This window comes from Nesoenas mayeri, assembly GCF_963082525.1.
Source record: "Nesoenas mayeri genome assembly, chromosome: 11".
Taxonomy (NCBI): domain Eukaryota; kingdom Metazoa; phylum Chordata; class Aves; order Columbiformes; family Columbidae; genus Nesoenas; species Nesoenas mayeri.
The window spans coordinates 17,631,421-17,646,728 of record NC_137563.1 but is presented as its reverse complement, the minus strand read 5'-3'; the positions used below and the strand labels follow the sequence as shown (position 1 = coordinate 17,646,728).

The window sequence follows — 15,308 nt, the reverse complement described above, 5'->3', positions numbered from 1 at the left end:
TTTGATTCTCTTCTGCACACTGAGGTGCTTCGCTCCCTCCCCACCGCTGCCCCTTTTATCCCAGCCCAAGCCTGCTTTGCGAGCACCAGCTGCTGCTTTTCCCCAGTTTTAGCAGGGACGAAAGGATTGTACTCACCATCCCCAGGTTGTTTTGCAGAGGGAGATTAAAAGGCTAGAGTGGGGCTGCTCTCGCCACGGAGGGGGCAGATGAAACATCAGGCTACATGCAGTGTGGAGACATCTGTCTGTGAAAATGCCCCCAGAGGAGGGCCTGGGCCCAGGAGGAGAACCTGAGAGGGGGGGTGGCTGCCTGCAGATAGCGGGGACACTTGTATCCTGCCCTCACACCTCCCATTTTTTCCCAGAAAAACACTTGTTTCTGTGCCAAGCATGCGGGCTGTGTGTGATCATCTGTCTGTGCAGCCGCTATTGATACCAGCAGGCAGCGGGAACTGGCCTAACTGGGGCTGGGGCTGGAGCTGGAGCTGGAGCTGGCTGTGGGAGGGGGCTGGTCTGGGCTCCCCCTCCCCGGGAGGGGGAAACAGCACCCCTGCTCCACAACACTTGCATGCGGCCAAGCGTGCCTCAAGGCTTTTTTAAACGGCTGCTTACTCTATTAGTATTTTTATTTTTTTAGCATATGAAGCAACTGGCCCCGGGTAAGAGGATAAACACCTGGGCTGCCTTGTCCTCCCTGTCCCTCGAAGGCTCAGGGCTGCTCTGGCTGGCAAAGGGCCGCAGGGAGAGCCCGGGGCCAGGAGACCGCATCCAGCCTCTTATCAGCATAGTTTTCCTTCCGTCAGGCAATTAAACCCGGAGGTGGGCATCTGGATAGAAGATTTGTGCATCCCTCAGGGCAGAGAAAGCTGCGGCTCAGGTTACTGCCTCCCTGCTGCCCTCCAGCAGCCTTCCAAGGTCCTCCAGCCCCGGGAAGGGAGTGGGCAGGAGAGAAAATGCAGCTGAAGAGGAGCTGCCTTCGGCTGCGTCCTCTGGTCGAGGAGAGCGAGGGGGAAGCAACCGGAGCTTTCCGCCGGCTCCAGATCATGCCGCATAGTTTCCCTTTTAAAAGCATGAGCTGAGCTGGAGAAATAAATATTTGTGTTATAATTCCTGTTGGAAACCAAAGGCCGTGTTTGGAGAGAGGGTGTTAAACGGAAGTAACCGGGGCCAACGCAGTTTGTTGCTGTGACTGTTTTATTTGCTGGGTGTGATCCCGCTCCCAGCTGTTCCCTGCCCAGCTCCCAACTGGAACAGGCGGCACAGTCGGTGGTGACTGAGAATGGGTCATCCCCCCGGGGCTTAAACTTAGTCTGGGACAGGAGCTCAACCTGTAGATGTGGCCTGGAAGCTCTGGAGGAAAGACAGACAGCCCGTGAACCTGCATCCAGCTCAGGGCTCAGCTTCTTCCCTCTGTCCTTCCTTCCATTTTCTCCGAGTTAGGTGCAAAGGCTTTGGCTGTGGGCATGTTGCCAACACAGTCCTCCGCTCAACAAAATGTCCCCCTGTCCCAGGGCCTGGCTTTTTGGTAAGGCTGCTCCCCGGGGTCCCTGCTCCTTCCCAGCAGCCCCTCCAGAGGAGCATCGTGACTTTCCATCCAGGTGCTGACACCTGCACCCAGCGCTCTGGGGATCGCAGAGGAGGGAGAGCAAAGAAACGGCTGGGAACGCCGGCTGCCGGTCCGGGCTGCCCGCAGGGGAAGCCTGGAGTACCGGGAAGGGAGGATGGCGCTGCCGGGAAGGCCGGCGAGTGAGGCTGCAGCAGCGGGGCACTCCGGAGAGCTGATCCCTGGGGTCGCTGCTCGCAGGGCTTGAGGGGTACAGCACATATTCAGAATTAACAAAAGACTGATTTTGGGCCGCGGGGAGCTTTGCTCGGCGGTGGGCTCACACAAATACACAGCACAGCCTTTGGGTTTCTCCGAGGTCCCTGTAAGCCTGGCTGCGAAGGTGTCCCAGGCGGGAGGGCAGAGCACGGGGGGTTCCAGACGCCCCTTTCCAGCTCTGCCCCTTGCTCGCCTCCCCGCTGCCCGTCTCTCCGCCGCAGGCAGCGCGGGGGATCAGGCAGGGCTGCAGCCGGAGCTGGGGGATCCCGGGAACGCGCCGCCGGCAGAGCCAGCCCGGGGCGGGGAGGGGCCGGGCCGGGTTCGGCGGCTCCATCCCGGCAGCTGCCGCCCCCCGCCGGGCCGGGCTTCCTGTCCCCCGCCTCCCCCTGGCCGCCCGCCCGCCGGGCCGGCCCGGCCCAGCCGCGGGAGGGGAGGGGGCTGCGGGCGCTTCCTGCCGCCGCCCCCGCCGGGGCAGAGCGGAGCGGGGCGGGAGCTCAGCCCGGCCCAGCCCAGCCGAGCCGCGCTTTCCCGGGGCCAGCCAAACTTCCCGGGGGGCTGCGAGATAGAGATATATTTTTTTTCTTTAATTTATTTTAAATTTTCCGGTACTCTCGGCGGGGACCCCGGGCCGGAGCCGCCCTCGCCGAGCCTGCGGCGACCGGGAGGGGCCCGTGCCCGCAGCGCCGCCGGCCCCCGGGGATGGGCTCCGGCGGAGCGCCTGCCGCTTAGCCCGGCCCGGCGGGGCCAGCGGGGCCGCGCAGCATGGCCGCGGAGCTCAGCGCCGAGGAGGAGCAGGTAGGTCCCGCGGCTCCCCCTCCCCGCAGCCGGGCCGGGCTGGGCAGCACCCCGTGCGCTGTCCCCCCTCCCCATTACTTATGTCCCCCATTTGCAGCGCTGTTTTTTTCCCAGCGAGGCGGTTCTCCCCGAGGAAAGCCCAATCTGCAACCCCCTCCCCCCAAACCAGCACAGCCCCCAGCCCGCACAGCTCCCCATCTCCATAGGGCTGCTCGCACGGTGCGCACCCCAAAGGCCTTTGCCGGGCCTGTGCCGTGGGTGTCAGGGCGAGCAGGGATGCCGCAGCGTGGCGTTGGGGTCGTGCCCCCCCAGAGTGGCGTGTCCCCCCCGTTGCCAGCGGCCTCTCCTGCCGGGCCTCCCCGCCGTGGGCAGGCTGGCGTGGGGATGCGTGTGCACGCGCTTCCCACGCCCCAGGCCTCCCGTGACGTCCCGGCTTCCTCCGCCGGCCTTGCGTCACCGCGGGAGGATGTTGCTGGGCTCGGGAGCGGGGCGATAACCCAGCTGGGGCGCATGGGGTGGCGAGAGCAGCCTCTGGCTCTCCCCTCCTTCATCCTGGTCCCCGGGGATGCCCACCCGGCTCTGCATCCGCACCCTGAGCCACGTCTGCCAGGCTCCCCGCTGCATGGGAACATGGAGCCGGGGAGCTGGGACCAGAGGCTGCCTCCAGTCCGGGATCCCCCCTGCCCCACGGCGACGCTCAGGCTGTCTGAGGGCACAGCACCACATCCGCCGCCTTGCTGGCCTTGGGGGCTGCAGTGCGAAGGCGAAAGGGGCCAGGTGGTCAGTTTTCTGTTTGGTTGTTGGCTTTTCTTTTTCAAAACATCCTTTATTCCTACGGACGGTTTTAGGAGGGTGGGTACAGAGACCTTGGGTTCCCAAACCTCCCGTGTCCCCCGCAGCGAGTGCTCACCCAGAGCTGGAAGGGTCTCCCACGGCCCGTGCTGGTGCTCGGGAAGTGCAGCTCTCACGAGCTCTCTCCTCCACCACACCTCCCTGTTATCAGCACTGCTCTGGTACTGCCGTCTCCAGGGTAATAAAATCTCAAGGAGTGGGGTTGTTCATGCCTCATGTCCCCGCAGGTGCCTGTGATTTGCATTTCCCATGTCAAAGAGGGGGCAGAGCTTCCAGCAAAGGGGGCTTTAGAAGACCCTGCTCCAGCAGGGAGGCTTGGTTAGCAGCGTGTTCCAGGAGAGGGATCTAAGGTGTTTGGTTTGTGCGTGAATATCAGAGGGAGAAGATGAGGAGACACTTGCAGTAATGTTCCAGGTTTGGATCTTCAGACTGGGGTGGGAAAGGCTGCCCTCAGTGGCTTGGGAGTCAAATGGTGGAAAGTTTCTCTCTTTTCATGAGTAAGTGCTGGTTGGGGCTGGGACATCCCCTTCCTGTCACCCCCTTGTCCTCCTTGGGACCATCAGGATTTCTTCCATTTGCTCCGCTCTCGCCCATTACTGACAGCTGGGGGGGAATTCACCCCTCTCCTTTCCCTGCCAGCCTCGGGATGTCTGCTGCTCCGCGGGACCCCCACAGTTGCCTCCCCAGCCTGTCCCAGAGGGACCAAACCAATTTTCCGTGGGGGTTTTCAGCCCAGCCACAATTTTCACGGGACTTATTTCTGTCCCCGGGTTTAAGGAGGAGGCTGAGTTTGCTGCCTGGGGGAGGAGGGCTCAAAGAGCCCCTGTGTTGCTGCGGTGGTGGCTTTGTCACCACCCTGCCCTGGCGCAGCGAAGCAGGGACTTCGATGACGCCAGCGCTCCAAAGACCAGCATTGTTCAAAGCGCCCTGCCGCAGACCATTTTGCTGCCGTCACTTGCAGAAATGGGTCTTTTTTCTGCAAATCTTCCCTCTCTGTTTGCCGGGAGTGATGTCCTTGTGGCTCTGGGTTATGGGCTCTGCAAAGCCAGTGCTGCTTCTCAGGGGTCTGCCCCGTTGCAGAAAAAAAAGCCAGCGTCCCTTGTGATGAGTGCTGGAAATGGGATCATGTGAAGTGCGATGGCTTAGATGCTGAGGAAGGAGACCTGAACCACCCCTTGCATCCTCTCCCTACCGCCGCTGTGCCCCTTGGGGTGTTCCTCCCATCATCCCAAGGTGTCCTTCCCATCATCCCAGGGCATGTTTCCCATCTCAAGTCCATCCAGGGGCAGCAGGAGCGTGCCTGGTGCTTGCCTGCATCCCCGTGCCACCCTGTCCTTGCTGGGGAAGGAGCATCTCTGCTGTTATTTTGCGTTTGCTTCTCCAGCCCAGCCCCAGCATTTGGGCAGCCGGGGGCCCCGGCTGGTGGCAGATCCAGCCCAATTCTGTGAGTTCCCTCCTGACCATTCTGCGGGGCTCTGGTACCCAGCTAGGGAGCTTCTGGCTGTGGTGTGCTGGAGTCTGTGCTGGCCCTTGGCGGCTGGCAGTAGCCCAGTGACCCGGTACTCCTTCCAAAAATGCCTTCTGTGATGCCAGACAGGCTGCGGAGACCCCTCGGAGGAGCTGAGCTCCTTCGGCTCGTCCCGTGAGAGGCGCTCGCTGCCGCCGCCAAGCCTTGTGCCCCCGATAAACCCTGGCCCTTCCCTTCCTCCGGTCGGAAGTCATTAACGCCAACGAGCTTTTCTGGCTGAATAGCTCCTGGTAACTCCTCCATGACATCCAACACCGCCGCCTGCCCACGCTCCCTGCTCTGGGAGCCAGCCTTCGGCGCTCACTGTCCCTCCTCCTCCTCACGCTCTCATCACCATCCTCCACTCTTGTGAGGATGGAAATTACTCCCGTTTGAGGTGTCTGGGTGGGAGTGGGGCATGTCAGGGACATCCCCCATCCTGCCCGCATCCTTTGACTGGGAGGCTGGGCCGTGCTGCCCCACGTCCCTTGGGGCTCCTGCGTGGGACAGGGGGTCACTGCAGCAGAAAGAAAAACTGCTTCGCTTTGCATGGGACCCTCCTGGACTGAGCCCTTCTCCTCTGATCCTCTGCGGCCGTGTGAAACTAGCCTGACTGGGTGAGCTGGTCTGTGTCCGGTAGCACATTGGAGCGTCAGCTCTCGGTGCCGGTCCTGCTCGTTACCTGTGTCCTCATGGCTGGGTTCACCGCTCACGGCGGAGCTGCGGCCCTGGGAAGCTGCTGCCAGGCTGCCGTGTCTGAGTGGGAGTTTGCCACCTGTGAAATCCTCCTTTTGCTCCCCCTCTCCCTTCCGTGAGTCTCCCTCAGCCCTAAGGCCATTTTTCCAATGCCAGCTCTCCTACCACTTGCTCCCTCCCCACTGCCCTTACCCTTTCCCAGTACCTCACACACAACTCGCTGCTTCACCCGAGGAGCTGCAGGGTTTGCCAAGCGCTGCTCAGCCCTGCCCCTGCCCTGAGGAACACGTGGCTGCCACCATGAGCAGGGATGCTCCTCGGGCACTCCTCCTCCCACCCCATCTCACTACATGTCCCTCGTCTCTCCCGCAGGCGACCAAGCAGTTCCTGGAGGAGATCAACAAGTGGACGGGCCAGTACAATGTGTCCCCGCTCTCCTGGAATGTGGCCGTCAAGTTCCTCATGGCCCGCAAGTTCGACGTCCTGCGGGCCATCGAGCTCTTCCACTCCTACCGGGTAAGGAGCGAGCGAGGCCGGGTCAGCCTGGTCGAGGCTTTCTGTGCTGCGAGAGATCTCTGGTCCAAGCACAACCCTCCCTCTGCTTTTTTTCCCTTTTTCCCACTACCTTATGTGTTTGATCCAGATGGAAAATCCTTTTTCAGCCAAGGCAAGTCACCATGGAGATGTTGCCGACCCCAGTTCCCTCCCCTCTGCTGAGAGTGGGGTGTGTACCTGCAGAGCATCCCCCCGTTTATAACAGATATATAGATATAGATATATATAGATATATATATATAGAGATATATATATATATACACACACACCTTTCTCATCTTGGTTTTGCAAAGCTGCTCTTCTTCCCATGCTGGAAAATAGTGCTGTGGAGCAGAGGTTTCCCTGGCAGGGGCTTCCCACAGAGGGCTGGGTGCCCCACGGGGACATGATGGGGCCGGGGTGCCCATGGTGACACCGGCTCCCTGCCCACAGGAGACGCGGCTGAAGGAGGGAATTGTGAAGCTGAAGCCGCATGAGGAGCCGCTGCGCTCGGAGCTGCTCAGCGGCAAGTTCACCATCCTGGTAGGTGATGGTGAACCCAAATTACCCCAACCTGGTGGCTTATCCCAGCTCCACTCCACACGGGCACCCTCGGGTGCTGCGGGGACCCGACCTTGTTTCCTCACCAGAGCGTGCGGGACCCCTCGGGAGCCTCCATCGCCCTCTTCACGGCCAAGCTGCACCACCCCAGCAAGAGCGTGCAGCACGTGGTGCTCCAGGCGCTCTTCTACCTGCTGGACCGTGCGGTGGAGAGGTGAGCGGGGACACCGTGACCGATGGTGGCAGGTCCGTGGGGAGCCCCGTCTCTCCCAGGGGCAAGGGGAGGTGCCGCTGCATGCGGAGGTTTTGATTAAGTTGCTCCCAAAGGCTTTGCGGGGAAAAGAGGTGCCGTCGCTGCTGTGAATGTGAATCCCTGAAGGTGCAATTGTGGCTGCAGCTGTCTGCGAGCCTCCTGTCTCTAGTTAGGGGAGAGAAGGGGTCACAGCTCCCCATGGTGTGAAATTCCCTGTCTTCCGCCTCTGTGAACTCCAGCCAGTCATCCTCATGGAGGCATTCACCAAGGAAAACAAATCCCCTGAGCCAGGCTTTTTGCAGCCAGGACTCGGTTTAGCAAAGCCCCCAATTCCTGCAGGAGACAGCCCTGCCGCCGGCGAGACGCAACGTGAGCCCTGCCAAAAATATAAACCTGGGACATCCCATTCATCCTGGGCTCTTTCCATTTCTGAACTTACCCATCACAGGCGGTGCAGCTGAGACAGGCTTAAGACACGAGCCAGGCTTAAATAAGGGTTGTAGGAAGAGGTGGTGGAGCAGCTGGGAAATGCAGAAGCGAGCTTTGGGTCTGTGAGTCCTTCTGGAAGCACAGAAGGGGATTTTTTGGGGTCAGCAGGCTGAGGATGAGGTCAGCATGGGGCAGGGGCTGAGCAGTTGGATGTTGCAGGGCTGATGTTGCTCTTTGCCTTCTCTCAGCTTTGAAACCCAGAGGAACGGGCTGGTGTTCATCTACGACATGGCAGGGTCGCAGTACACCAACTTCGAACTGGACCTCAGCAAGAAGATCCTCAACCTGCTGAAGGTAATGGCCAGGGGTGACCTGGTGTCTGGGGATGTCACACGGGCCACTCACTCATCAAGTACATGAAGTCCTGTGGTTTTGGCATAAATTTTCGTGGCTGCCCGCGTCTCGGCTGAGGATCAGCGGCTGCAGCCCTGCAGGACCTCGGGAGGGCGCTGGGAGCTGCGGTGTCCCGCGGGTCGGGGATCAGCTGTCCCTGCACTGGATTCCTCTCACAGCTGCTGGCAGCGCTGCTGGGAAAACAGATGCAAATTATTTTTCAATCGTGCTGGCATTTTGTGCCTCCTCCCTTCTCTGGAAAAAAAAAGAAATAACAGTAAATATTGGCCGGGTGTCTTCTCTGCACAATCCCAGCTCTCGGGTATCACCTCTCCCACGCGGAGCCAAACCCTCTGCCTGCCTATTTCCAAGGAAATAGTTTGTTTCCATATCAGACCATAAAAATGTGCAGGGCTGTGGGCTGCCGGCTGTGTGCAAGGCGTGCTTCGATGTGGCGTTGCCACCTCACGGTCCCTTTGGTCGTCACCTCTGCTGGGACATGTCCCCCGCCCGGCAGCGTGGGTCTGACCCCCTCCTACCTGCAGGGCGCCTTCCCAGCTCGGCTCAAGAAGGTTTTCATCGTGGGAGCGCCCATGTGGTTCCGCGTGCCCTACTCCATCATCAGCCTGCTGCTCAAGGAGAAGCTGCGGGAGCGGGTGAGCGGGGACCCCTGGGCGCGGAGGGCTGAGCCTGTTTTCCTTTTGGGACAGGGTGGTGCTTGTGTCCCCCGGCCACATCCGCTGGAAGCTGTTGATCCCAAATCGGTGGGAAACGGAGGCTTTCTCAGCCTCTTTAGCTGGGGCCAACCTGTTTCGGTATTTTCAGCAAATATCTTGAGCCCCTTTTGAAATCACCTATGGTTTCTTCCTCTGCGGTGAGGCTGCCAGCAGCAGCAGAAAGCGGAGGCCATGATAAATGATTAAAAGGAAAGGAAACCTCAGCTGAGCACGTAGGAGAAAAGGGAAACTTAAATACCTGCATTCAGGCCGTATCTGGCAAAGCCAAAAATACTTGAAAGAGTATGCTCAGCATCAACCGTGCTGCTGATAGAGCCCGTTTCCAGCCCAGTGCCTCCCTGAGCTGGACTTTGCCCCTCTGTCTTTGGGAGGAGCTCAGATCTGCTTGCGAATTCAGAGCTGGATGTCTGTGTGTGGTATATGGGGGGCCAGCCCCTGCCCCACTGCTGACGTTCCCCTGAGTACCCTCCCAGGGCAGGGGAGGAATGGGAAGCCCCTGGTGCTGTTGGGAGAAAACCTGGGGCTCCATCAGGATCATGCCAGACTTGGCATCCCTGTCTGTGTCCCCAGCAGTCCCTCTCCATCCTTCTGGGAGTCACCCCTGCTCCTCCTCTTCCTCCCGCAGGTGCAGATGGTGAAGATGTCAGAGCTGAAGGAGCACCTGCCCCGGGAGTGTCTGCCCGAGTACCTCGGGGGGTCCCTCAAGCTGGACCCTCTGAGCTGGAACTGCCGGTTCCTGCCCCAGCAGAACGGGCACCCCGACCCCCTGGACGAGCTCATCCTGGTGCCGTTGGTGGCTCCCAAAGATAATGGCTCTGTCCACGTCCCCGGGCCCAAGTCCCTCACCCTCCAGGAGCTGCTGGATCACGTCAGCCGCAAGCAGAAGCGGGGCATCTACGAAGAGTACGAAGATATTCGGCGCAGGAGCCCGGCCGGCACCTTCGTCTGCTCTTTGTGAGTTTTGGGGAAGGAGCTGGCTGCGGGCCAGCGTGGGGATCCCCTCTCTTATTCCAAAAACGCTGGGTCCTCCCTCTCTCTGCACTTCTGCTGCTCAGTGGTGGCCTCTTTGGGGTGCAGTGCTTTGGGTTGGCAGGAGGGAGCTGCATAGGGGACAGCAGGGACAAGGACCTGGCCGGGACTCTGCTTCCTGAGGCTTTGGCCAGGCGATGGCAGCAGAGCCCAGGCTCCAGGCGCCAGAGTCTTGTGCGGAGGGAGGGATGCTGCCTTTCCCTTCCCGCCTGGAAAACATCCCTGCTTCCCTTTCTCGCCTGCCTTGCCTCCCAGGGCACCCTACAACCAGGAGAAGAACCGGTATGGGGATGTGCCCTGCCTGGACCAAACCCGAGTCAAGCTGGCCAAGCCGTACAGCCGCCCAGAGGTGAGCCAGCCCGGGATAGACACTTGGGGTCCCACCTGGAGCCATCCCAGCCATGGGGCTCCCGAGGGCTCATGCTGTCCTGCTTTTCCCTCCCCAGCTGACCGACTACATCAACGCGAGCTTCATGGATGGCTACAAGCAGAGGAACGCATACATCGGGACCCAGGGTATGGCCCTGAGCTGCTGAGGGGTCGTTTGGCTGCTGATGCACGTGTGGGCTCCACCTCCCTGCCCAGCAGCAGCCAGGGGCTGCGGAGGGGGAGGCACTGCCTGGCAAGTCCTTCCTGTCTCTGGGTGGATTTACTCCTCTCTGAGTGGATTTACTTACTCCCCTCCTGGTACCCAGCTGAGAGAGAGCAGATTTTTTCCTGGAAGAGGGCAAGTGGGTCTGTCCTCCTTCAGCTCCCTCCCACAAACGGGGTCCTGAGCAGACCCCCGCTAGCAGCAGCAGTGGCAGCCCCCGGCTTTGCCCCACAAGCATCTGCCCGAGGGCGAAGCAGCACAGAGCAGAGAGGAGGGATCAGGTTTTTGGCTGATGCACGGGCTGTTCCCACAGGGCCTCTGGAAAACACCTACGGTGACTTCTGGCGCATGGTATGGGAGCAAAACATCCTGGTGATCGTGATGACGACCCGGTGAGTGCCCTGGGCAGGGCACTGCCCTATTTTTCTTTGCAAAATGTTGGCTGAGCAGCGCTGTGCTCTCTGCAGTGGCCCTGCAGCCACAGTGCCAACCAGAGCCCTGCAGGGTGGGGACATAACATCAGGGATGGGCCAGGGGACATGGGGCATGGTCTTAGCAAGGTGAGGAGGACATCACCAGCTTGTCCTTCTGCTCCCAGGCTGGAGGAGGGAGGCAGGAGAAAGTGTGGCCAGTACTGGCCCCTGGAGAAGGATTTCCAGGTGTGCTTCGGGGCCCTGACCATCACCAACCTGGGCATGGAGAACCTCAACCATTACAAGAAAACCATCCTGGAGATCCACAGCTCAGAGGTGTGTGGCCACAGGGGAGGCACAGGGGTGCCAGAGGTTCTCTGTGGCGAGGGGCAGGGGAGGGGAGAGGGTCTAACCCCTCTGCTTTCCCCACAGACCAGGGAGCGGCGGCTGGTGTCCCATTTCCAGTACCTGAGCTGGCCAGACTATGGCGTCCCCTCCTCCGCTGCCACCCTCATTGACTTCTTGGGGGCCGTGAAGCAGCAGCAGAGGGTGGCAGTCAGCGCCCTGGGACCTCGTTTCAGGGGTCACCCGGGGGGACCCCCAATTGTGGTGCACTGCAGTGCTGGCATTGGCAGGACAGGTAAGGGGTGACCCCATTGCTTGGGTGGATGTTTTTGGGGTGAGGGGGCAAGTCCAGCCTCCCCGTGGGGCATTTCCATCCCAGGTACCCATGGCTGACTGGGGCTGCATGTCCCCAGGAGTTGCTGGGGAAGCTGGGGTGTCTCTGCCTTGCCTGTGGTCTTGTGCAGCGGGGCAAGCAAGGGGCAGTGATGGCTCTTGGGTGGCTGACAGCATCCCCGTCGTTGTCCCCAAGGTACCTTCTGTGCGCTGGACATCTGCCTGTCCCAGCTGCAGGACGTGGGCACACTGAACATCTACCAGACAGTGCTGCGCATGCGGACCCAGCGCGCCTTCAGCATCCAGACCCCCGAGCAGTATTACTTCTGTTACACCGCCATCCTCGAGCACGCCCAGCGCCAGGGCCTCCTGCTCCCCAACCACAGCCGCGCCGCCCAGGAGAGGAGCTCACCGGGACACTGAGACCCGCCACCTCCCCACGGAACCCGCTTCCCGTCCTCCCGGGGCCCGCCGGGACGCGGCAGAGCTGTCGGGGCAGCGGTGCTGGAGCAGGCAGCTGCCCGTCCTCGGCCATCAGCACCGCCATGGAACTGTGCCTTATTCAAACCAAACAGTGGTGGAGGACGTGGTGGGAAGGGGCTCTCGCTCCTCTCTGCAGTATTTCTGTTGGGGGTTCAGTTGTTCGGGGAGGTGGTTTTTCTTCTTTTCGAGCTGTGTTGTTGTTTGTTTGTTTTTAATTTTTTTGTTGTTGTTGGGACCATCTAAAGTGTATCTAGAGAATGGGCTTTGCAAAGCCCAAGTTAAATGTATTTCCAGTCCTGGCCTGGGGTTAGGAAGAGGCACCTACTTCAGTCTTACCTGCCACTACGTCTGTGTGTCCGTACGTATGTGTGTATGTGATATATCCTCACTGTGCCCAACCACGGCTATTATATAGATACATATATACAAGCACCCGCTTTAGCAGCTCCTGTGGGTCCCTGCTCTCCTTCGTCTCACTGCTGTGATCCCTGGAGTGATGAGGTTGGTCATGGCTCTGTCTTGTCTTCACCCCCACCCCCTTTTTGTCTCCTGTCCTGCCCCTAGTGGGCAGCCCTGAGACCCGGTACCCGCTGCTGTGCCCATCCCACAGGATGCTCGGCCGCATCTCCTCCTTGTCTCATCTTCCCAATCCTCGTCTCTTGCTGGGAGAGGGGCAGCTCTGATCCCGGGGGGAGGATCTCTGGAGGATTTTGGTTGGGGGGTGAGGGGCTCACCAGTATCCCCTGCTCCTTGGGGCGCAGCCACGGGAGTCACTAGGTACGAGATGACAGGGACGGGGACCAACCAGTTGTCTGGCTTTCCTGAGCTGGCAGTGGGGACCTGGCTCTGCGGTGAGTCACGGGCTGCAAAGGCGCTGAGGAAAAAGCCAAAACCCTCGGGAGGTGCTGAGCTGACCTCGGGGAGCAGCACCCACTGGGACACCACCCCGGTCCGACACCACCCCAGCCTCCCCCTGTGCTGCCTGGGGAGCCGGGACACACGGTGCCTGGGCCCCCATGACTTTATACTGTAATAAGCTCTTTGAATGTGTATATTCTTATTTTTTTATAATCTGTGGGGGTGTTTTGGTTTTTTGTTTATTTCTGTTTTGGGTGGGGTTTTTTTGTATTTAACATTAACTTGATCCAAGCCAGAGCCAGAAGTATTTGTAAATGTTCCTATTTTGCTCTTGTTCAGAGAAACATTTTTTGTTATTACTTTTGGGGGTTTTGTTTTGTTTTTATTTGTATCAACATATATAAATATACTACCAGTGACCGGTCCTCTTAGCTCTTGTGGTGGAGTTGGTCAGGGGCAGGAGTTCAGGGCTTTGCCTACCCACAGTCCCCATCCTTGCGGGGACACTGACCTGCCACAGCCCCCCCAGCACTTTGGAGACAGAGGGATGGAAGCGGAGATTAAAGGAATGGAGTTGTTGAGCACTTCTGGTGTTATTTCCATGGCAGGTACTAAAAAAACAGCATTAAAAACCAACCAACCAAACACATTGAAACATGTTTTCCTTTTCAACTCTCCTTCTGAGAAGATCAGTCTTTCAGTGGTTTTGGGCTTTAAACGTGAGGTTTGGGGATTTTTAACTCGTCTGGTGGCTTTTCACAGACAAATGACAGCAGAAGATGGGGCAGAGGATTTTTTTAGCTGCCTCCACCCCTTGGGGAGGATTACCCTGGAGAAAACTGAGCTTAGGTGAAGCGGAGAGGGAGGGAGATCACTTGGTGCTGGCTCTGAATGGGAACTGCTGCATACGCTGCTCTCCTGGACCTCTGCAGTTCCCCAGAGGAGGGACGACAATCCCATCTGTGCTGTAGGTGGAGGAAAGCGAAAACATGGGAAACATGAAAAAAAACCCAAACACTCATCCTTCTCCACCCATCATTTCCAGGGCTGCCAGTACAGAGAAACCCCCAACGCAGCAATGTCATTCCTGCACCCCCCGTCTCCTCTGTCTTTCTGGGTCTCCCGGCTGCGCGCTCACCACCTCGCTAAGGACTTTGAGCGCTTGTAATTTGCCCAGCGCACGCCGAGCGCTGGGAGCCTGGAAGCAGCCTGGCTCTGCAGCGTTTCATTCCCAGCCCTCCTGCGTTTCCGCTCCCAGGTTCCTGGGCTGGGGCTCGATCCCCGGCGCGGCACAGCAGCCGGGCGGGCCCACACAGCCCCAGCCAGACCCCTTTCAGCAGCCGGGCTGAGCCGCAGGCCCCGGGTGGCGGCAGAGCCCGCGCTGGGCCTGCACGTCCTGGCAGTGCCGGGGCTGCTCCCTCATAGGGTTGGGAAAGGGAAAAGCGGCTAGAAAGAAAAAAACCACCTATTTGAATAGCAGTGCAGAGCAGGTGTGTTCTTGTTTCCCCTCTCCCGAGCACGCCGGGTGCCCAGCCGGGCACGGGCCCGGCGACAGCTCCTGCGGGCCAGGCCTGGCTGTCGGAGCCGCGATTCCAGGCAGGCGGGGGCCGGCCCTGCGGCAGAGGGGAGGCCAGCAACTGCCCCTGCAACTTCGGGAACCCGGGAGGGAAAAAAGACAAACGTTAATCCCCGCGGCCGCAGCTCCATCTCGCATTTAACACCGGCAGCAGGGTCCGTGCAGCGCTCCCGCTCCGCGGTGCTCAGGCTTTGCCGCCGGCCAGCTCCCGCCCGCCCTCCGCGGCCAGGCCGCTCCCTCAGCCCCCGCCCCCCCGGTGGGCGGTGAGGCCGTGACGATCGGCACGGCGGGGCCAATCCGCCCCGGGGGGAGTTCCCGTCCATTCAGGGCTGCTCGCCTGCGCGCTGAGGGTATGTAACAGCTGCTTCCCCCGCTCCCTCACGCCGGACCGGGGCCGGGGCCGGGCCCGCGCTGCGCGGGACGGGGGCGCCGGGGCCCGCGGGGCGGTGGCGGGAGCGGCGCGCGCGCGCCAACGGCCGCCGGCGGGAAGCGCGGCGGGAAGCGCGCGGCGGGCGGGTGGGGGGGGGGGAGCGAGTGTGTGTGGGGAGGAGGGGGCGGGCGAGGCCCCCGCGCCGGCCCCGCCCCCCGCCCCCATTGGCCGCAGGGCGGCGGGCACGCCCCCGCGGCGCGCGGGCCGCTCAGCGCTCCCCCCACCACCCCCCCCGCCCCAGTGCGTGCGTGCGTGTGAGTGAGTGAGTGTGTCTCCCCCCGCACGTGTAACCGACCCGCCCCACGTGGGGCGCTGCCATCCCGGAAGTGAAGGGGTCGGGGGACAAAAGGCAGCGCCGCGCCGCCCCTCCGCCCGGGCCCCATTGGCGGCCGGGTCTGGGGGGGGGGGTTGGCGGCGGGACCCGGGGGGAGGGGGGGCGGCGAGCACGTGCGCGCTCGCCGTGAGGGGGAGGAGGCCGCGCGCGCGCGCGGGCCGCGGCCGATGTAAACATTCCACAAAAGGGCTCCCCAGAGAGGGGGCGGGGTCTCATCGGCCGGGGGCGGGGTCAGTCCCGCCGCGTGGGCGGGCTCCCCGTCGTGACGGTCGCGTTGCCCGCCCGCCGGTTGGCTGGCGCTTTTCGGTCGCCGCCAATGGGACGGCGGAGGAGGCG

The 15,308-nt window shown here is 61.0% G+C and overlaps 1 protein-coding gene across 1 annotated transcript; it reads left to right on the top strand.

Moving 5' to 3' along the window:
* Nucleotides 1-2,151: 2,151 nt before the first annotated feature.
* Nucleotides 2,152-13,165, top strand: PTPN9 (protein tyrosine phosphatase non-receptor type 9). The gene is made up of 13 exons (XM_080350985.1): nucleotides 2,152-2,617; nucleotides 6,045-6,188; nucleotides 6,660-6,749; nucleotides 6,857-6,981; nucleotides 7,698-7,803; nucleotides 8,388-8,498; nucleotides 9,205-9,533; nucleotides 9,864-9,957; nucleotides 10,055-10,124; nucleotides 10,514-10,592; nucleotides 10,799-10,949; nucleotides 11,046-11,253; nucleotides 11,488-13,165. Exons 1-13 carry the CDS (start codon nucleotides 2,585-2,587, stop codon nucleotides 11,712-11,714), a joined length of 1,767 nt encoding a protein of 588 aa, XP_080207111.1. The 5' UTR covers nucleotides 2,152-2,584; the 3' UTR covers nucleotides 11,715-13,165.
* Nucleotides 13,166-15,308: the final 2,143 nt, after the last annotated feature.

Coding starts and splice junctions, on each gene's coding strand:
- PTPN9 (XM_080350985.1), top strand. CDS start 2,585: ATGGCCGCGGAGCTCAGCGCCGAGGAGGAGCAG. Junction 6,982..7,697: donor CTGGACCGTGCGGTGGAGAG/GTGAGCGGGGAC, acceptor GCCTTCTCTCAG/CTTTGAAACCCAGAGGAACG. Junction 7,804..8,387: donor AGATCCTCAACCTGCTGAAG/GTAATGGCCAGG, acceptor TCCTACCTGCAG/GGCGCCTTCCCAGCTCGGCT.